Source organism: Cryptotermes secundus, unplaced genomic scaffold (assembly GCF_002891405.2).
Source record: "Cryptotermes secundus unplaced genomic scaffold, Csec_1.0 scaffold681, whole genome shotgun sequence".
Taxonomy (NCBI): Eukaryota; Metazoa; Arthropoda; class Insecta; order Blattodea; family Kalotermitidae; genus Cryptotermes; species Cryptotermes secundus.
In genome coordinates, this window is record NW_019737395.1 from 106,976 (window position 1) to 129,853 (window position 22,878).

At 38.4% G+C, this 22,878-nt stretch overlaps 2 protein-coding genes across 12 annotated transcripts; one reads left to right on the plus strand and one right to left on the minus strand.

Annotated features, from left to right (window-relative positions):
- Nucleotides 1-83: 83 nt before the first annotated feature.
- LOC111870358 lies at nucleotides 84-22,547 on the minus strand. 7 transcript variants are annotated; one of them, XM_033753813.1, is made up of 6 exons: nucleotides 22,494-22,547; nucleotides 7,083-7,209; nucleotides 6,667-6,802; nucleotides 4,935-5,020; nucleotides 2,321-2,477; nucleotides 84-1,719 (listed from the first exon to the last, which is right to left on the minus strand). In XM_033753813.1, the coding sequence occupies exons 2-6, from the start codon at nucleotides 7,155-7,157 to the stop codon at nucleotides 1,436-1,438; spliced, it is 738 nt and encodes a 245-aa protein (XP_033609704.1). In that variant the 5' UTR covers nucleotides 7,158-7,209; nucleotides 22,494-22,547; the 3' UTR covers nucleotides 84-1,435. The 7 variants fall into 7 exon arrangements, with proteins under 7 accessions (XP_033609704.1, XP_023718342.1, XP_023718341.1 ...); XM_023862574.2 differs by lacking the exon at nucleotides 22,494-22,547 and adding an exon at nucleotides 16,453-16,591; XM_023862573.2 differs by lacking the exon at nucleotides 22,494-22,547 and adding an exon at nucleotides 16,398-16,591.
- LOC111870356 lies at nucleotides 9,045-13,596 on the plus strand. 5 transcript variants are annotated; one of them, XM_023862572.2, is made up of 4 exons: nucleotides 9,366-9,723; nucleotides 10,019-10,110; nucleotides 11,124-11,265; nucleotides 12,470-13,596. In XM_023862572.2, exons 2-4 carry the CDS (start codon nucleotides 10,089-10,091, stop codon nucleotides 13,071-13,073), a joined length of 768 nt encoding a protein of 255 aa, XP_023718340.1. In that variant the 5' UTR covers nucleotides 9,366-9,723; nucleotides 10,019-10,088; the 3' UTR covers nucleotides 13,074-13,596. The 5 variants fall into 5 exon arrangements, with proteins under 5 accessions (XP_023718337.1, XP_023718338.1, XP_023718340.1 ...); XM_023862569.2 differs by lacking the exons at nucleotides 9,366-9,723; nucleotides 10,019-10,110 and adding an exon at nucleotides 9,045-9,328; XM_023862570.2 differs by lacking the exons at nucleotides 9,366-9,723; nucleotides 10,019-10,110 and adding an exon at nucleotides 9,045-9,328 and having other exon boundaries at nucleotides 11,130-11,265.
- Nucleotides 22,548-22,878: the final 331 nt, after the last annotated feature.

Consider the following 22,878-nt stretch of genomic DNA (forward strand, 5'->3'; position numbering starts at 1 on the left):
GAGAGGTGGCCGACCTCGCTGGCAGGATGGGGCTGATAGCGAGCACCAGTACTGGAAGGGCATGGCGACTGGTAGAATATCAAAGGGGGACGTACAATAGACTATTAGTTGTGGTGCATGGGGAAACTCACCCCCCCTCCAATAATAATAATAATCTGTTAGTATTGTCATTATCACATACATTGAATAACAGGGCCACAGAACAGTTACATTGCACATAGGTCTGTACTAGGTAAAGATATAACTAATATCTAACAGATGAACAATGGCTATAGATTTGTCTTTATTACCACACTTTGCTTCCAGATAGTGCATTGTAACTTTTCTGTTGTCCTGTTATTCAAGTTATGTGATAATGTGTTAGTATTGTCATTATGTTTATCAGTGAGTACTATATTCAGAATAATTTCAAGTGAACACCTAATGATGGAAATAATATTTTAAAAATGTGTTCCAACATAGAGTTTTCACTGTATCAGTATGTCAAAGGTCAGTAAGAAAATAATTTATATTTAAAATCTGTGAATTGAAATTAACTTTGTAACTGAATTGTTGGGTTATTGACTGCTAATGTGTGAACTTGTGGTTATCGCTGTCCTGTAAGTGATTGTTCATTGAATAGGAAACTCTTTAATATTATGTACTTCAGAAGAGAAATAAGACAATAGAAACCTTCATAATTTCTATTTGTTTCATGATGAAACCTCTGGTATTGTAATAAGTAAGATTGTGGCTTTCTCCAATATGATGGCCTACAGATTCTCTAAGATGGGGCCAGCAGACTCCTCTAAACTTTGACAGCTGTCTACTAAACTACACTGCTTCATATCCCAGAAGACCATAATTCCCACATTCACCATCATGAAAAATTCATATCTTATATATGGAAATGTCATGTTGACTACTTTCTGGGACAGGAACATCATAATGACAAGAGTTCCTGAAGAAAGGTACCCACAGTAAGAAGTGAAATATATTGTAAGTTTCTGAATTAGAATCTAAAGCCAGCCCATTAAGTGAAATGATATGGAATGTGGTGCATGGGCACCTGTTTGCAGCTTTATAATGCATGTCTGCATACCTGTAGGGTGACTACTGCAACATTCAAAGAATTGTGCACAGAAATTGTTCCACATGTCTTCACCAGGCTTTACACTGAGAAAGAACATCTCTTTGGTTGCTCAGTGGAATCAACTTTTGTAGTTATGGGAGAGTGAAGTGTGTGGGGGAAAAAAAGTAGGAAAAGGGCCAAGAAAACTGTATTTAAATATGTGCATCATGAATCTTTGGAAAATATGCATTGAAGAAGAAAGTGACAGTATTGAAAAACTATATGAGTTACTTGTACTATGAATCAATACAGGATTTTTATAACAGAATAGTTGTTTTCATTTGAAGTACCCTGACACTTTAATGAAACATGCCAGGACTTATTTTAATACACAGGTTTGGCCATTACATTACTGTAATAACTCCCTACATTATGTCTGATGTTGAGATTCTCACTGATGGATTTCTCATTGTAGCGATGGTTGTAGTCTGAAAGTGGAGCAAAGCCTCCACCCTTTAAATAATAGTCTGTCCCAGGCTGAAGTACATTTATTCCCTGGTACTCCTTTAAGTTCATGTTTTCTTCTTCACAGTGACCCATTTTATATTCAAGTTCCTTCACAATCTGAATGAAGCTCAGGGTGCAGAACCACAGGTAGAACAAAAATACTGTAAACAAATAACATGGTATGTACTGCTTGTCAGTTATGTAGGCACAGTCACTGTTTTTCTACTGGAGGTTTGTGAATAGGTTCTGCAGGATCAGAACATTTCATATCATAACACTTTACTTACTTACTTACTTACTTACTCGTGGAGCTGAGCCCTTTTGGAGGAGCCGCCAATTCTGCAGCTACTCAAGAATTTCCCAGCATTTTATGGAACACGAAAGTTCATTACCGTATTCACAAGAGCCCTTTGCTGGTCCCTGTCCTGAGCCAGATCAATCCAATCTATAACATCCACTCCTGTCTCTCTAAGATTCATTCTATTATTGTCCACTCACCCACACCTTGGTCTTCCCAGTGGTCTCCTTTCTTCTGGCTTTCCCACCAATACGTTTACGTTTGTACAAACGACACAGCACACACGTAAACTACACTACTAATAATAACATAAAATCAAGTAAAAAAGTATATCACCAAAATAAGCCTTATCAAGCTAGAAGTAATATTTTCATCATAATAAATAAATCACATTAACATAGAGAAACAACTGTAAAATGATCATGTCACACTAAACACTGGATGACAGGATTACTAGAACTTACATAGGACAAATCCTCCTCCAGAGCAGCTGCCAATGAGGACCCCAAGGTTCAGGATGTTCTCTTCTACCAATAACATGGTAATAACAAAGCCAACAGTCAAGAAGATTAGCCGAGCAATTTCCAGCATAAGAAATGGGTACACGAACCACACTGATATCTGAATGTTAGAATGAATATAATCAATATCAATATAAAAATCATTAGCCTCATAATAATCGTATGTATAATTCTATACAGTACTGGTAGGCTGTCTTTGAGAGTTCTTATACCCAAACAATAATACACACATATGCACACCCAAGCACATGCACAAGCACTGTAGAAGAGAGCAGTGAGGCTATAGAGAGAAAACACACAAACTTTAATTGACGCAAGTAAAGAGGTTGGTCTAGAACTAAATACAGAGAAAACTAAGTACATGTTACTGTCTCATCACCAAAACGCAGGGCAAAATCGTGACATAAAGATAGGAAACAGATGTTTTGAAAATGTGGCACAATTCAGATATTTGGGAACAATGATAACAGATCAAAACCTGATTCATGAGGAAATTAAGAGGTGAGTGAACTCGGGTAATGCTTGCTACCATTCAGTCCAGAACCTTTTGTCTTCTCGTCTGTTGTCCAAAAATATAAAAATTATAATATACAAAACTATAATTTTGCCTATGGTCCTGTATGGTTGTGAAACTTGGTCTCTAACATTAAGGAAGGAACATAGACTGAGGGTGTTTGAGAACAGGGTGTTGAGGAGAATATTTGAACCAAAGAGAGATGACGTGACAGGAGGTTGGAGAAAACTGCATAATGAGGAGCTTCATAACTTATACTCTTCTCCAAGTATAATTAGAATGATGAAGTCAAGGAGGATGAGGTGGGCAGGGCATGTAGCACGAATGGGGGAGACGAGGAATGCGTATAGGATATTGGTGGGANAATACATATATTTCATGTTTCACAAGTCCAAAATGTACAATGGACATGATACTGGTCACCAGCATAACACAAGCAAACAAAACAGAAAGACAATACAAAGCTAAACAAACACTGTAACTAATTATTTACTGTATGCTCCAAAATTTCAACAACTGTATTAAAATGAGTTATTCATGAGGTATGAATATAAATTATTTTTAAAACTGATTCTATCCTTTCTAAGACTTTGAATGGTCTTTGGCAATCTATTAAATAACCTAATAGCAGTAAACATAGTGCCCTTCTGGAAAACAGAAAGATTTGAAGTTGGAATATAAATTTGGTTTTTCCTTCTAATGTTCAGGCCATGAACCTCTGAACCTGAACAGAAATTATTTTGATTATCTATCCCAAACAACATCAAATTAAAATATATTCACATGACAATGGTAAAATACCTAATTTCTTAAAAAGACTTCAACATGAGTCTCTGGGTCCCACTCTCTATATGATTCTTATTATGTTCTTTTGTAATTTAAAAACTCTAGAATTATTAGTTGAATTGCCTCAGAGGACTAGTCCATACTTAATGATAGAATGAAAGTAAGAAAAATACACCATTTGCAGGGTTCTTAAATTCATAAAATAAGATAAACTCCTAATTACAAAAATAGCAGAACTGATTTTAGGAAGGATGTATTATGTTTTGCATTTTGCTCAGATGAGATCTTTAAGATGTATAAAAGGGTAAAGGTGAAGATAAGTTGTTCCTTTCTTAATTAAGTACACTGCCATGAATATTAAGGAAGAATGAATGTACAGCAAAACACATTCTTGACCTTATCATTACATGGAGATGCAGGGTCAGCTTCATTTCCTGGCCACTTCACATCTAGCCTTCATTAGATAGGAGGCTGAGTGGGCCCCAAAGCAGGTTTTAATGTGGTGGAGAAGAGAAGAAATCTCAGGCCCTCCCAAGAATTAAAGTCTGATTCCTTGGTTGTTCAGCATATAGCCTAATCTCTGTACTGAATGAGTATGAGCTCTTATGGGAAAAATAAAAATGAAAAAAATGGAGAATTTAAAGATAAAAGGACTTAAATTTTAAGACAATAAAATAAGATGTATTTGATGAAACTGCCTGAAATTGGTCCTAAATGTGGACCAAAACATGTATCAGTTACTAAATAACAAATAATATTTTTATTGTTGGGTTGATGGCCAGAATACTAAAAATCATGACATGACAGGATTCAGATATTAAAGATAAATAATATGGTACCGGCACATTCTAAGAACGACAACTGATAAGAAAGATGCCCAAGAGGAATATGAGGTTGTAGACATGAGCTATAGGATAGGAAAGATATTACATGGAAGGAAAAACATCAGAGGAAATTGAGGAGTAACTCTGGAAAGATTAAAAATAAATACCCGAGTAGCAAACAAGATCAAAATGGAAACAACAGATGAGAAAATATGTTACATAGAGGGGAGAACAAACATGGGAGAAGCTGAAGAAATATTTTTCCTAAATTGGTTTCTGGTGTTTATTAGGTATAAAATAGTAGCCACAGAGGAAAAAGAAAACTATATACAACCTACATAATAATTTACATACACTTTCGATAATGTGAGCAATCAATATCTGTTCAGCTCAATTTGCATGACCATACTGTAATGTACAATGAAAAACTTACTTTCAGTGCACCATATAACAGGAGAAAACAGGAAAAAGAATGTAAAGAGAGATATGTGATGAAACCAATTAAATAGATCTCAGGTCCTGAAAATAAAGAAGCAAAATATAAGTTAATATATTTACATTTTTTCTATTTTGCCAGGAAGGTAACAATGTATCTGCCTTTTAACCCTCTGAATCCTGAAGTTCATTTAAATGTTTAAATATTTAGTAGTTTACATACAACCATAAATGGAGTTTTCTCTTTATTTCATAAATCATGTCACAGATTTTGTTGAAATTCAATTCGTGAAATTTGCACTAAAATTTGCTGGGCAGTTCCAATTTTCTGGTATAGTATTAGTAACAGAGCCACAATTAGTAAGGCCACAAACAGGCTTTCCATGATCCCATAAAAACTTCCATACATTTAGCTCAAATTCAAGATGAGGGCTTCCACTAATTTTCAATTCATTATTCATATTTGGGTATTAAATTGTATAATAGACTGGCTTTGGAATTAAGAAAATCACATGGCTCTAAAGACTTTAAACATGGGCTAAAAGTATTTTTACTAGATCATCCATTCTATATACTGTATGAATTCCTCTTGGAGAGACCGTAGTAAGCATAGCAAAACCTCTATTCAGCAATGGAAATAGATAACAAATGGTTGCTTGCAGTATCTTACTGTGTTTGGTGACTGACATGGTCATAAGTAGGACTCTTGATTTACTGTAATTACTCTTAAAATTCTCTGATGAACTCATAAGGTTGGCTTGCATTTCAATTTACATATTGTACCTAATTTGATTATTTATCTGGTTTGAGAGTGTTTGTTATATTTTAATTATAGGTTAACCATGTCAAGCGCGATTATACTAAATGTTGACAAATTCTAATCCTTTAGGCATTTGGGCAAAAGGATATCAAGAATGATGTATTTAATGATGTGACTTGTTTGAGTGTTACTGTTGTAGCAATTATGAATGCCAAATAAAAATGAAATGAAATGAAATTTCTAAGTTGGCTTAACAAACATCAAAAGTGCCATTAGTAATTTTATGTACTATATCCTCTCCATTGTTGCTTAATTGTCTCAAACACTGTAAGACTATAGAAGAAGTGTATTTGGCATAAAAAGTTTCATTTTCTCTACAACTTATGCATTATTTGCTCCAGTATTTAGTCAGTTATGCTTGAGATGTGCAAAAAAAACTGTACGTTGGTCTTCAAGAAAATTGGCCACTATTATTGTCCAGTTTAACCAAAACTGGAAAATGAGACAGATTTTAGGACAACTCCCAAATATCAGATTTCATGAAAATCCAATCAGTAGTTATTGATGTGTTACATGCAACTTGGACTGACAACTTGTGCTCTTTGCATGAGGCTCTATTTACATTATATATATTTTAATATGTTATATCTTAAATTTTATATGTTATATTTAATATTGTATANCAAACAGATATTGCAAAAGTAACTGGTGGATCTTACAACTTTCATTGCATTTGCACCAATTGAAGCTGCTGCATATGTGGGACAGATTACTTGCTCTGTACCTATGAGCTGCATATGTGGAACAGATTTCTTGCTCTGTACCTCTGAGCTAACTGCCTGTGCCATGCTCTATCTAACTAATATACAATTTATTTTTGTTTCTCTGCTAAATACACCTTTAGACACACTGAAGGGGAATAGCAGCATTGTTCAAAATGCTGCATAAAATATGAGAACCATAGACTTACCTCTCTTCATATCATCTAATGCATCTTTCATGAATAGCATGTTATAAGTTCTGAGCCAGAGGTCCAGTTGGTTTTGTATTGCCTCCTGATTCTCCATGCCTATGATACTGGCTATGAGACACATCATAGACTGGATCTGTGAAAAGTGATATTCAAATTGGTGATCAAAACATTAAAAGTTTTACTAATATAATTTTTATAAATGATCCTTAAAATTTAATCATGTCGAGTTCTAAAAAAGACATAGCTACATATGTATTTATGGGATATTTTTAATTAACTGAAATGATCACAACTATAATTGTAACCTTTTCAGTATTGTATTGTATTATTTCAGTATTGATAATTATCAATACGTATTGAGCTAAAGGATATAATTGCATGCATTTCTGTAGTCTAGTTTTAATAATACTCACTAGTGTAAATATGGCCACTACTACAGAACCGAACCTCGTGGAGAACCAGAAGACGAAGTTGTACATCACCACCATGACGAACTGATACAGATTGTCTTATTTGTCGTGCCTCAGTTATTGGTCATCTCTGTAACATTAACATTTTCTACTACAAATGTCTTATTATACACAATGGGTGTGCTCTGACTGTTGCAAATAAATGCTGTATCAGCAGAGGATAATCACCCTTTAATGCTGTGTGGTTACTATTTTTGCTACCTGCTTTAAAATTATGAAACTCTTCACTCTGTCCACACAACATATTATAAACAATTATTTCCCGAACTGGCACTATGGTATTAAGATTGAAGGGAGTTCATAATCACACAAACTGAATATTCCGAATTGTAAATGATATGCGGGCACATGGAGTAATATGCAAACATATCTTTTTTCCAAATATGTGGGACGCCATCTCCATATTTCGGAGGGATACAGCATATGAGGCCAGAACCCGAACTCTTTCTCGTCCCGCTTCCAATTGCACCATTAAATGCCATGTAAAATAAAAAAGTAATTTAGTCGCTGAACATAAAATTACTATACTGGAGTCACCGGATGAAGACCCATGGATTCGACCCTCTCCACATCCCCTCAAACTGTTTCGCGTACCCTCCTGCATATTTCCTGAGATTTTCCTCCAGTCGTTTAGTCGTTCTGTTAGCATGTATTTCTATCCAATGATAAATCTCTCTAGTGGCAGTAGCTGTCATAGCTGGGGTCTCTCTGATGCAGGTCAGCAAGGCCTGGATGGGAATATGATAGACAGAGAGTAGGAAGCTTTGAGCTTTATCATACCCACAATCCATGGGCCTTCTTTCCGTGGCTATTTTGTAGTTGTGAAATTGCACATTTCCAGCTTCATTAAGCCTGCGGGTCCTAAAGTCCATTCAAATAATACCTGAAAATTCAGTTTTGACCTCACAAAAGACATTGCATATCTACTACAAATACAAATCAATTAACACTACGCAGGAAATGATCACCATTTGTTGTGAAAATGATAATAAATTCATTAATACATTAAGCAAAATAAAGGAGTTTTTTTATGTCAAAGCAGGCGGTGGTACCTACAACCTGTGCTTGCGCACTTATTCAGCACACTTACGTTTTTATGTGTGTGTGTGTGTGTGTGTCTTCTTACATACACACACATATCCGTCTGTCAAGCATTCCCACCTTGCTCCTCCAAAACAGGCGAGTTGTAGGAAAAAAATTGGTAAATACAAAAGGTGTTCACGTTTGAGAGAGAACCCTGAGGAGTGCGTCAATTTTTCTGCTATGTGCAAGGGATTGAGTTCAAGCCAACTATTTCCCCATTAGGTTCTCCATAAGAAGAGTACTTGGGTCATGAGGGCAAGGAATACGTAAACTTTTCATCTTTTATAGTGATTAAGGCAAGGAGACGCGTTTAAACTAGATTCCGGCATGATGTACTATAACATAAACGGTTCATAAAACTGCAGTGTAGCCACAATTTTAGCAGATTTCTTTTTCAATAATCACGACACTCAAGGGCACGAAGTGAGTTGGAATAGCGGTAACATTCTAGACGTTCTAGACTCGCATTCGGTAGCTGATCGGTTCGAGTCTGGGGAGGGACACCGCTACCCTGACCAACCTGACCAACCTGGAACCTGACCGTGGTGTTTCGTGATTTTCTGTCGGTCCAAGTTATACCTCGGTTAGGCCATGGATGCCTCCAGCTCCTTCCCAGTTCAGCATTTATTATTCTATCTATTATTCGACGCTATATAGTCTAGATACTATTAACGTCGTAAAATAATCCACAAAAGAAAGATGTACAAAATAATATGCATCGTATAAATAGAGATCATAACGAATATGTGCAAGAGAAGGTATTGACCTCGTACAGACGTTTCAAGAAACCCCACTAGATGACACTACATCCTCGCTGAAGAAATGAGACGAGACGCGATGAAACCAGCGCAATTGTTTACATGATTGGTAGGATTGGTAGCATGGGTAGGATGGGTAGTATTGTCATGGGAGAAGTAGAGCGTTATATAAATCAAGATAAACGGGAGAAGTAAAAATGGTGTCTTGGACCGCAAGTGAAATTAAACTTTTATTAACTTTGATTCAAGAACGGGAAGCTTTGTACGATATAGCAAATGAAGATTACACCAACAGAGATATCGTATGGGCGTTGTGGACTGATATTGCAAAACAGCTCAATAAATCACGTACGTACTGTTCCATCGGTCTTAAACTTCAGACGGCATTTAAATCTCTAGCTAAGACATCCCACGAGTTCGTTTTATAAGACAGCATCGAACAATGTACCACAATAATTGTATGATAGAATTTATTTTCATGTGACTACTGAATCCATTTAAAAGTGTCTTATGATGTAATTTTGTGAAGTTAATTGAACGAGTATTACTTGAAAATTCCCATTTATCCAATTCGATGCAAATGTTTATAAGAACTTTTGCACTTTATCGCCCACTTATTTGGAGACTGGCTGGAAGTGAAATTAGTGGGATTGTGACACATACATTACATGCTGTTTGACGCAATGGGTGACGAAGTATTGATATGGTTTTGCGTTATTGTGACTACAAGACCTAACCTAAATGTATATGGATTTAAACATTAATTATTTCGAAATTGTAGCGTTAAGAGAATCAGTATGTCAACAAATGTTGCACCTGGCAGAATACTGGATAGGCTATTCAGTGAAACTGAGGCAGACCCACCAGTGATAACAGAAAATAGACTAGCCTAACCTAATCTAACCTAACATATCATAAACTCTGTATGTAAGAAGCATAAACAGTGTAGTGCATATGAATGTACTGTCTACTGAGTTCTTATTCCGAGGTACTGAAACTTAAACTCACTAGAATAAAGTAACTTTTCATACATTGCAGCTTCCTCTTTGAATTTTCAAGACTGCTGTCACCGCATCTGTACATACCTTGTGCTTCATTACATACACTGATGTGTCGGAATGATAGCACTTGTAAGTGTAACATCAGCTTCTTGCGTCTAACTTCATATGTTGAAGGTGTTGCAACATTTCAGTATGCATCGCAGTCTCTGTCTTCAGAGTGAGTGGAGCAGAAGGAAGAAGTGGACTAACATATAAATCCTGGAATTGGAGTAATGATGTGTGTGAAATGTGATGCTATCCAATGGGAAGGGGCCATGTGGTTAGAAAGAATGGTTAGAAGAAAAGAAATCCCATTAGATAGCACTGTGCTCCACACCCCTCCCCCAATTCCCAGTCTGAAAACTATATGTCAGTCTGTTTCATTTCATTTTATTTCATTTATTCTTTAATTCAATAAATCCTTTTTGGTGAAGCCTAGGATGTTGAACAAGTCACAATGAAATCAAAACATACAACAAGAACAGTTCATAAAATAGAACTCAGTTGCATACAGAACAAAAACACAAAAAGTGAAAATTGTTCAAGTTAAAATCGATTAAACTACAACCCATAAAAGCTTATGCAACACCATAACATATGCATTTCACACGATTTCAATATACACAACATACACAAGAACAGTTCATAAAATAGAACTCAGTCACATATAGAGCAGTCATAAAACGAAATTATACATAGTGGTAATCAAACCACACAAAAGTGGAAATTGTTCAAGTTAAAATTGATTAAATTACAACCCATAATACAATTTGCATGTTGATAATATTCATTCATAGAATAAAAGGAACGATGATACAAAAACCTCTTTAGTGCTGATTTAAAACTTTTCTCCTCATTAACTAACATTTTTATTGACTGAGGGAGACAATCCTTTAATCTCATTCAACCTGAAGATGGCAACTGCAGTGTATGCCAAATTATTGGAATAGCTTCAACATATGACATGGCTGAACCTCGAGAGCCAAAGTTGCATGTTGGACATGCATCTTCAAGCTGTAAAAACAAACGTGTAGAAATGTTGGGTCTATACTAAAACCTTTATCATTGTTCAGAATGGAATAATCTGTTTTAATTCTTTTCAGCAACAGCGTGCAGGGAAAAATGGACTAGTCTGAGGTGTATTTATAGACGAATTGTAAATCAACAAGCAAACTCAAATAAGAAGAAAAAGATCAAGTGGCCTTGGGCTAACATGATGACCTTTCTGATACCACACATAAAAACGTAAGATTCTTTAAAATAATAAGCCCCATACACTTTGTGCTAATGAGACAAGACTGCACATTGATTATTAGAACACGGTTTTTTTCTTGTATCCTGCAAAATAAACTAATTTTGTATTTTGTTATTCATGTTGTATGAGACACAGTCCACTGGAAATTTCCACTCTTTCTTCCTGCTTCGCCAAGACTGGTTTGATATTATCCTTCCACCTATTCCTTTGTATCCCAGACTCTTTCCTTGGAATTTCCTGATCAAAATTTTGGAAGCATTTGTTATTTCTTTAATGTGTTACATTCCTAGGCTATTTTTTCCTCATGTCACGTTCTTTAGGTCCATATATTCCCCTCACCACTGTGGTTTAAAAGCAATCAGTTTGTATTCTTCCCTTAGAGTGAAAGACCATGTTGCACACCCAAATAAAACAAAGATAAAATTATAGTTTCATTTTAGTGCTTCAGTTTTTGATAGGATACAGAAGTATATGTGAGAACCTGTTCATAGCTAACTGTAGATTTTGCTGTATAAAATCACATTAAAGGGAGCTGAGTTAGCATACTCTGTATGGCGACTGGCTACGGACTGGATGACTGAGGGGTTGAAGCTTAAGTCCCAGTAAGGTCAAGAATTTTCACTTCACGTCATCCAGACTGGGGCCCACCCAATTTCCTATCCAATGGGTACTGTGGGCTCTTTCCCCAGGGGTAAAGCAGCCAGTCATGAAGCTGACCACTCAGCTCCAGCCAGTGCTGAATTCAAGAAAATGTGGATCTATACATCTACTTCCCAATCTTCATGATGTAGTGCTTAATTAGTTAAGCACAAGGACAACTTTACCTTACCTGTATCTCATTAAAAGTTATATTGAAAAAGTAACATAAATTAAAATTACTTATGTTTCTGGTATTATTAAGCACCAGATGGAATGTCCATTCTTTTCCTGGGATATGGTTGCTTTTCAGTATTAAAATTAAATATAGCAGCTAGAAATTTAATGTCTGAATTTGAATGTTATTCCTTCTATACTCCTTTAACTGAGAAGAAGAGTTGGGGGTGAGGATTTGAAACATCCATAAACATCCATTAGCCTTCCATTTGGCTACACAAGAAAACATATAACGTGTTAAATTTCAGGTTGTATCTGTTTGAGTACTTGTTTGAGAACCGCAGATGTAAGTAGTAACATTGTTATTTGTCACTTTTACAGAATACAACCACGATATGGACCTGATGTAGACATTGATGATGCTGATAGTGTCATAACAATCACTGATCACAAAGCATATGGAACACATGATAACCATTTAATGACATTAAGTAACTATTCTGAAGATTATGAATTGGAAGAAGGTGTTATTAATCCTGAAGATGGGGTAGCAGAGTACCTGTATGATGAGAGTGGTGCTGAATCTGAACCAGTGGAAGATCACAGAATGAAGAACCCAAGTGTGAAACGTATAAAGCTGGAGGATCCGGTGCATTTATCACAGCTTAACACAAGGCATAAGAAAGATATAAAATCAGAGAGAACAAACGGTCACTCAAATTGTAGAACTGAAAATGTAGATGAATTTTTAAAACTGATCCAGTCTTCACATAAAATGCCCAGTACACCAGCAGTACAACCATATGATCAGTTAATAGGTGTAGATCCTGATGAGATGTTCTTCAGAAGTATTGTCCCAGATGTCAAGTTATTGAACCAAAGAGACAAGGGTGCATTCAAGCTCAGAGTGCAGCAGATGTTATATGATATGTTGTACCCATCCAGAGAAGATGAACAAGACACAGTTACACAGAATAACCCTTAACCCTTTGAAGACTTCTTAAAATGGCACCTTGCCTTTCCTTGCATGTAGGTCTAAATGTCAGCGAGTCCCACCTTTTTCAGTACAATTGCACAATTGCAGAAGATACTATAATTTTAGATCTTCTGTCAGAATAAAATGCATCTTGATATCAGGACAAAATAGTTTAGGCATAAACTTCAAAGTGTCTCTGAGATGCGGTGTTGCTGTTTAGAAGAGCAGCTGACTACATCTTGGAAATGATAGTCAGTTACTGTTGACTGTCAGTTAAATATACAGCAAATATACATGGTATTACAAAGTATACAACCTACAACACATATTTTGAATATATCGTATTTATTGTATAAAAGTTGTATTTATTATCTGTGGAAACAGTAACTAAAATAACGTTTTTAGTGTCACAGATGCTTGAAATGAGATCAGTTAATTCTGAGTACATTATCCAATTGATATAATAAATTATTGTGTCATTGAATGTTCCGGTCTAGAAAACCAAAATTAACGGTTGTGGGGATTTGTTGTACTGACCACGCAACACCCTCTGTCCACTAAAGTTGTCACTAACTGCTGACAAGGAGCGGTCGGTCAGTCAGTATAGTTCGCTTGTGGACTCTAGCCATGAACTTAGTTAAATAACATCAAGTCTTGGACATATCTTCATTATAACCCACTGTACTTTCATGAAGTCTGAGTTCCTCACAGCAGTGACCATAAAGGCTACTGTCTTCTGGGACATGATGCCATGTAGTTTAATAGTAGGTTCCTTCAAAACATTGGTATGTATCTTCAAACTACACAGCATCACAACCTCAAAGACTGTACTCATCACTAAACATCTATTTATTTGTGATCCATTCAGTGATGTAATTAGGAACTCTTGAACATATGGAACTGAATGGTAGGATGATTAGTGATCAGTGAATTTGGAAACTAAGTGGAAGGAAGAAGTTGTGGCTTAACTGAAGGCAGTATTCAGACATTTACCAGAAGAGATCAAGGAAAACAAAAACCTCACTGTAAGTCTCCTGGCAGAGGAATCTCACAAATACAAGTCAGAAGCATTACTGCTGGAGGCAACTTGCTCTGTGTAATAACTGTAAAAATTGGCAGAGTCCAGAGCTCTAGAAGACTATTGCTTATCCAATCAGTCCATCTTCCGTTAACTTTATACCATGCTAAAATTCATAGTGTTTCTTAAATTAAATCAGTTTCTAACTTAGAAAAAAAAACTGTTCCTTGAGTAACTGTTTCACCTGATACTAATATACTGTTCATGACAGTGTGTTGAAAATAAAATTTTATCTATGTACATTTATTTGTAATAACCAACCATTGCATATACAACTGTTGTAGTAATGGAGAGGACCGGAGTATGATTCCGGTCCCCTTTACAAGCGTATGGTACACTATGGAAGAATCCACATGCAAAGTGATTGTAGTTGGGCCCGTTGCACAATCCGTGGTGAACCACAAGAGGCCCATAAGGGCCGCTGCCATTTCAGCCCATGCTATGGGCTTGACGTCAGTGTAGTGCCGCACTAGCTGCTGTCGCGGTGGGCCTATGGACAATGCTGCTAGTGATGTTGGGGTGGCATCTGTGTACAGCTGTCTGGACTGTAAAGGTGACCGTAGACGTCTAGGCGTGGCCAGGATGCCTGTCCGGTGCATTTGTTGAAGCCACTGTGTGTTGCACTGCAGAAGAAGCTGGGCTAAGAATTGTGGCCAACCCATAGCCCAGGTTAGCCAGGATACATATCCTGCTATTCGAGTCAAGTCTTGATGTGTAGCTCATGGAACCAATGGCATGAGGTGCCGCATGTGCGCTATGCACTTGTCCATTGGTTGAATGGTATCATGGCGGGCATCAATATGGAGGCCCAGATACGTCAAAGCTGATGTGGGTACCACTACAGATTTGGCATAATTAATGGTGAATCCTATTTCTTGTAATTCATGAAGAATATCAGTGGCCGGCAGATGATGATCAGCAAAAATCAGCCAATCATCCAGATAGGCTACCATGATGACCCCATATTGGCGGTGTAAATGATGTGCCACTGCCATGCTTATTCTTTGCATGACATAGGGAGCCAATGGATGCCCCATTGGGAGTCTGGACCATGTGTAGCGTCGGCCCCTATAATATACCCCATAGTTGTGACAAGTTGATTGTGAAATTTGGAAATGAAAGAACCCGCTGGATAAATCAAGCTCAATTAACTCGGCCGTGGGTGGAATTGTTGCCAATAGTTGCGCTGCTGAATACAGGGTGATGGCTGGCTTGTTATAATATGGAGTCCACGGTAATAAGTCCAGTATGGGTCGCGTGGAATGATCTGCTTTGGCTATTAAAAATAGCCTAAAAGCCGAAGTAATTGCATTATTAGGTTGCAAAATTCCTGATTTCACCAAGTCGGCTACTGCTTCATCCAATAATGGTGTAGGCTTTGTGATCTGAAAGACGTTTGGGGCGTTCCGTGGTGGTGGTAAATATACTCCTTCAGATACTGTTTGCTGAAAAAACTGATCCGCTATTTTAGGTTGCACTAACGCTGGTACCGCCAATGGCCTATAGTGTGTAGGTGGTGGCGGTCATGGAAGTAAATTGACGTGTGGAGATACGTCTTCGTAGATTTCACTGCTTGAATCAGACTGTTCCTCATTGTTGTCAGAGTGGCTAGCTGCTGTCGACTCCAGAGTCAGCGGAACGTCGTATTCTTCCAGCAAGTCGTCCCACGGTGCAGAACGAAATCTTAATTTTGAACAATTTTTTAAAAATACGTAGCAGTCTAAGGAAACTGAAAGATTTGTTTGGATTTATAGCACACAAATAATATTTTTCCCGCCTGTCTAGTAAATTGACTTCTGATAGCAGAAACCAGATGTTCAACACTGCTAATGCTGAAGTCCCTCACTGGACACATTCCTGAGCCGGTTCCATCCACCTGTCAACCTCAACATACTTTTCTAAAATTCGTTTTAATGAAATTCTCCCATTTCCTACATTTTCCAACTGCCCCCTCCCCCCCCAGATTTTGTATTCCTTCCTTGCCACCCCCAACACACATATAGACCCAGCCGACCCAGCCCATTGTAGCCTACAAGATTCCACACCAGCTGAAAAATTCTCAGCATTAAACTTTCACAAAAAATGCGCCGGTGTATAATGTATGAATACATACGGCCAAACGAACACAAAATATATTATGGGCACTTTCACATTTGACATTCCCAAAACTCATGTGAGCTATTGACTCAGCATTAACATTTCGGTATTAAAACATTAACATTGTTAATACAGTTGAATTAACATGCAGTACATACATTTGTCTAGCTGGCTGGTCACGGTTGATTTATTCGCGTGCCGTGAATTACTTACATCTAAAGCGAGTATTGTGGGTTGCATTCGTGTGATATTGTTTTGTTTTTCCGTTTTATTTCCCTTTTTACACAATACGAATGTTTCGTTAGTTGTTGCTATGGTTATTCCACGCCTATCTTGCTATCGGTCCATCTATTGAAAGTGCCACAAAACACGATATGTCTATTCATAGCAGAGCCACCTATCTTTCGATCATGCGGCCAACAAAACGACTGAAATTTGCCTAGACTCAGTGTCCCTCATATGGTGTATATTTATTGTATTTTACGACGCTTTCAATTATGTTTATGTTCAATTATAAAAGTTTATGTAGAATAAAATGATAGGGTCAGTGAATTGGAAAAGGATGTAGAAGGAAGTGGTCATGGCTTAATTTAGGGTACTGCCCCGAAATTTTCCTGGAGAGACAGATGAGCCACGATTACCCTATGGATGGCCGATTTTCGGGCCGAGATGTGAATGCAAGGCGGGATAACGAATCTCTTCCTACTTTCAGTATTAATCCATTGCATGTGCTGTGCATTTCAGAATCTAGACTGAAAGAAAGTATGGCTCGACCTCGAGATTTTTAAGAATTTGTACGTTTTCAGCCCTTCTGAATGTGTTCGGAATGTAGTCTCTCTGTATGCAGAAATACGTAAGTGGCCTTCGCTAGCCGTTGAAAGACGGGTCAGATTTTATTTGTATACAGCATTTAAGAATTTATCCATCATATGTTGGTGTCTGGACAATATGAACACCCGGGATCCAAAAATAGAAGCCGTACAGATTGCCCTTCGTGCTCCAAAATGGCGAATTTCTTGACAAAGAGCTCTAGCGATTTTTATTACATTTCAGTGTTTTACGCATAGCTGGTATCCTCAGGAAAGTGCCGGTATGCGCATTAGCTTGTATACTGTGCGATCAACAGTGGTCTATCTCATCTACTCGTATGTATCTATGCCTCTACAGCCATTTGTTGGACCTTGGCCGCTTTTCAGTTTCTTTATATTTTATAGCTGGTAGGACCCCTCGGACGGGGGATCAGGCCGTCGCAAGGCCGCTACCTTCACAACACAGGAAAACACAAACACAGACATCCATGCATCAAGTGGGATTCGAACCCACGATCCCAGTGTTTGAGCGGGCTAAGCTAGTAGTTCATCCCTTAGTCCGCGCGACCACTGTGATAGGCACCAATAGTGGTCTACCTAACAAAAATCGACTTCGTCTCCAAGGTAACGTAGTCAAGATCAGTCACATATGACAGAATGTGCAATGTCTTTACACCAATTGTTAACATTTAGCTTTCTGTCAACAATATATTTGCATTACTGCATACATATCGCAAATATTAACTCCATAAACTTTAGTTTGTAACAGCTAATTTAAGTTGATACAGTATTATAATAAAATTTAGAAAACCACCGAGACGTTTCGATTCGTCTTAAATTCAAACATCGGAAAGCACCAATTCATATTTTCTGTCAAATGGCAAACAAATTCTATCTGGTTTCCAAACCTATTTCATGTAAATTAATATAATGATATGTACTCGCAAATTAATTAGGAACTACGATTTACCTATCGTACTGAAACAAATTGCCATGCAGCATATAAAGTAACCATCTCCGATTTTCGGGGACAGTCCCTGAATTAAGACTGATTTTGTCCCCGATTTTTAAATAAATTAATGCAATTTGAAAAACATGAAACAGGGATAGCTGAGTCAGTATGGCGACAGGCTACAGTGCAACCGATCAATTAAGATTGATTACAAGGGAGCTGAACCGCCAAAAACTTGGAAATCAGTGAGCTATGTACTAGGTGGTGAAGGCTTTGATAACAGAAACTTTACTTAAGTTTAGGCCGCGACATAGCTCAAGCGGTTAGTCGCTCGCTTCCCACCGCAGCGGCCTGGGTTCGAGCCCGGATCTGGTCAAGTGGGATTTGTGATGGACAAAGTGGCGTTGGGGCAGGTTTCCCCTGCCAATCTTCATTCCACCAAATTCTCCATCATAATAATCACCCGGGGCAGGTACAATAGGCCAATCAGTGGCCGACGTGCCGAGTGGACCCAGCTGGACTCCCCCGCCGCCATTCGAATTTAATTTTAAAATTTTAGTTGAGTTTAGCATTATTACAATTCAGCAGAACTTTATCTTGCCAACTTATGAGCTATACGAGATGCCGCCGCTGGAAGTCATATGCTGACTACTTGGTAGGTCTGTAATTAGTATTTCAGCAGAACGGATGTAAATTTCGGGCACACCGGTAGTCAAATTCAAAATCGCTGTGGCACTCCACTATAAGCATAGTGTTGCTGCACACTGATTCGGCTTGTAACTGAGGGAGAAAGTGTAACCGAAGTGCTAATAAATCCATCATCTGAATTAGAACCCATTAATTTTGTCACGTGTACCACCCTACACGTGACAGTATTTTTGTTCCTCCGTCTCTAAGTTCATATTTAAAGGTATCAAAACAAATCTGCTTCCAGTTCACAAACTAAAGCAACTTTGTGTCGTAGCCACAGTGACAACTACATGAACGAAACCTAACAGAACTGTGCTACTAATTTCAATAAGTTATTGAATTAAATGTGAAATATTGTGCCTTTTGATGTGAATTTATGTATCACCTACCATGAAGCAACCCATCGAGAGGAATCTCAATCTACCAGTACCGAGCTATACACGTACCAAACCCACAAACATTACAAAATTAACGGTGTACTCGCTATAGCCCAAATGACAAATCCAGGTCAGTTATACTTTCAGTTTTATGTGGGTTCATGGAAGCAAGTCTCCAATCTCATCTTTCTTCCCACAGTCTTTTGATTTCTTGTAAACTATTTCCTTTCTCCTTGATGTCTTCCAGTTTCTCATAAAACTATCTTGTTCTCAGTCATCCCTTTGGTCTCCTTCCTTCAAATTTTAATTCTAACACCCTTCATACCATCCTTGTTCTATTCGTTTTTTTTACATGGCCAATGATTGTGTTGCTCTTGTAACCCTATTAAAAAATTCTGAATTCCAGCTTCTCAAAAAATTTCAGTCCCAATTCCATACCTTCTTGTTTTCCCCTCAATACAGGGCACAGATTATTAATCCTTTAACTGTTATGTGTTTTACATGCTAGATCAGCCCCCAATTACTGGGGCTTGCCTCCCCTTTTCATATCTGTAAGATCAAAATTTTATGGGTACCATACTCCTGTGTGCTTCAGTGCGGGTTGGGATTGGTGAATCGGTTTACTGGATCTTCATTAGTCAGAACTACAATTGGCTCTTTACCCGCTAAAGATTACTGTAACTATAGCACATGTAACGTCACACACTAAGTCTTCTAATTCTTCTTGTGGCCACACTGCTGTTCCCTTGGTACTTCGGAATTCAAGTCCAGTCAATTCCCATTTCCCGTATTCTCCTATATCCTCGTCATGGGCCACACACAGAAAACACAGTTTCATTAGTGCATAGCGCGGACCACACAGAAAACAAGTCATGTGATAACTATCTTGCCAGTCCATTTGCACGCTGTTGCCTAGCAACAAGCTATAAATTCACCCTATTGTTATGTGACCTTAAGTGAGGCGTTTATCACATTGCTGACTAGCTGTTCATGTTAAAATATGATGGCAAAAGTTCCTTCAGTTCTTCATAGGAAGGACTGTATGATACTTCCATCTAACATACCCTAAAATCGGTCAATAGGGAAGCTAAACTCAGCAAATTAGGAAGCCCATGCATCAACATTACTACATCAGCTCTAGGCAATATCAGCATTCTTGGCTTGCATTACAGTAGCCTGAAACTGGCCAATAAGGAAGATAAACTCAGCTAACAGGGAAACCCATGTATCAGCACTACCAGAGCTCAAGCCATTAGTTCCTGGTTTCCCACTGTAACAGCCTAGGTTCAGTCCCAGGTCAGGTAATGTGGGATTTGTTATTCATGAAATGGCACTGGAGCAGGTTTTCTCTGAGTACTTCAGTTTCCATGCTAATTCTCATTCCACAGACTGCTCCATACTCGTGTATCATCGGGGGCTGGAAAAATCAGCCTCTATAGCAAGTGGACTCAGTCTCACCTCACCCCACCTAATAAGCAATATGAGTATGCTTGGTTCACACAATAGCAATGACATACCAACTGCTTACAGCACAAATATTTGTCTGTAAGCAGTTGGTATGTCATTGCTATAATCTGCATAATTCAAATACTAGTACTTACTAGTACTTCAAATTATACATTTACCCGTTAAAGGATATGTACCACCTGCTTTAACATAAAGAAACTCTTCATCATTCCACAGTATATTTGTTTTTTATGATTACAAACTGGCTCTATATATGTACAAGGTGTGGCAATAAAGAAACCGGATTCATGCTCTAACCCTTTATTAGAAAAAAATCAGACAGTCGAAATGTTATCCCCTTCAATGTAGTCCCCTCCCCGATCCCTACACCGCTCCATGCGAATTTTCCACTGTTGGAAGCAGTGCTGCAGGTCATCTTGTGTTATGCTCTTCAAGAGTTGCGTCGCTTTTGCTTTCACTGCATCCACGGACTCGAACCTGGTCCCTTTCAGCGCAGACTTGATTTTTGGGAAGAGAAAAAAGTCGCACGGTGCTAGGTCCGGAGAATACGGTGGATGTTCCATCACTGGAATGTTGTTTTTTGCCAAATACCTCTTCACAGATAGCGCGTTGTCGTGATGAAGAACCCATGAGGCATTCTTCCACATGTCTGGTCTCCTTCGTCGCACACGTTCACGGAGGTACGTCAAAACATTTTTATAATAAACCTGATTGACAGTCTGACCTTCAGGCACCCAATCAATGTAGATTACCCCCCGGATATCGAAAAAAACAATCATCATTGCTTTGAATTTGGACTTGCTCATGCGCGCTTTCTTCTTCCTAGGGGATTTGGGGCTCTTCCAATGCATGGATTGTCGCTTAGTCTCTGGATCATATTGAAGAATCCAAGTTTCGTCACACGTAATTACGTTTTGGAAGAAATCAGGATCATTTTCAATGTTTTCAAGAGTGTCAACACAGCAATTCACTCGATGTTCCTTTTGCTGGGGGGTAAGGATTTTTGGCACCACTTTAGCACACACCTTTTTCATGCCCAGATCGTCGTGCAAAATCTGTCTAACACTTTCCTTATTGATGTTCGTAAGTTCAGAAATTGCTCGAATGCTCAGTCGACGATCTCTTCGAACAATTCTAGCGACCTTCTCCACATTCTCTGGAGTTTTCGCAGTGGGAGGACGGCCCGATTTTGGATCGTTCCCGACGTTTTTCCTACCCTCCATAAACTTCTTAAACCACTCGAAAACTTGCGTGCGAGATAGACACTGATCACCATATACTTCTGTCAACAAATTGTAAGTTTCAGTGGCAGATTTTCCAAGTTTTGTGAGGAATTTGATGTTAGCACGTTGTTCTGCATTAGCACTCAGCATTATTCCGACGGAGCTCAGAAACACGATCCGCTTCTAACAATGGTCGCGGCCAGACTAACCGATGCACGTGAATGAAACTTTGTGTGACGGTAGAGGGAAGTCCAAGGGTCAATGCCCTACCCTCCTCTTCGTCAATGACGTGGCCGGAAATGAGTCATAAAAGTAATCCGGTTTCTTTATTGCCACACCTTGTATATTGTCATGTGTCAAGTGACAAGACACAGGGCCTGGATTCATAATTAGATTTACTGAATGCTTATAACTCATACTACCTCACACTGACTCAATGAGTGACTGACCGACTGACTGCTAAATTGCTGCTGGCCCTTGACAACACAGTGACTCTTGGTTCCAAGTCCAATGGGACTCATGACCATATTTTACTGTGCGACATCTCTGGGAGCCTTCAGACAGCCACCTCCACTAACTCACAATAACTGTTAACTGCTGCTGATTTTTGCCAGCAGTGATTCTTGGTTTCAAGTCCCATGGGACTCATGACCATATTTTACTGTATGATGACTCTGGGACCCTCCCAGACTCCCTTAACTCACATTCTTGACTGGTTACAATTATAGAGCCTTACCGCAGACTGAAAAGAGAGCACTGCTTCCAAGAATTCCTCCACTGTTGAGTGACATGTTAAATGGGCTGCTGCCCAGCGATGGGCCGAATATTGTTGATGTGGGAACATGTTTTGGTTGTAGAAAATATGACATTTCAGAAACTGGACCTGTTTCTGTTCTCAAGTGTGGGGGGGGCGAAGGCACCTACTCAGTTGGTCCCCTTAGAAATAGTTAACCTCATTCACTGGACCCAGTATATGTGTTATATACCGCCATGAGAACCTTTTAGAATCTACATATTTTGGAATGTGTTTACCGGCTGTTGCCTAGCAATGGATGTCTCTTCTGGGCCTGCTATTCGGGCTTTCAGCTGCCATATCACAATATAAAACACTTGGGCATGCT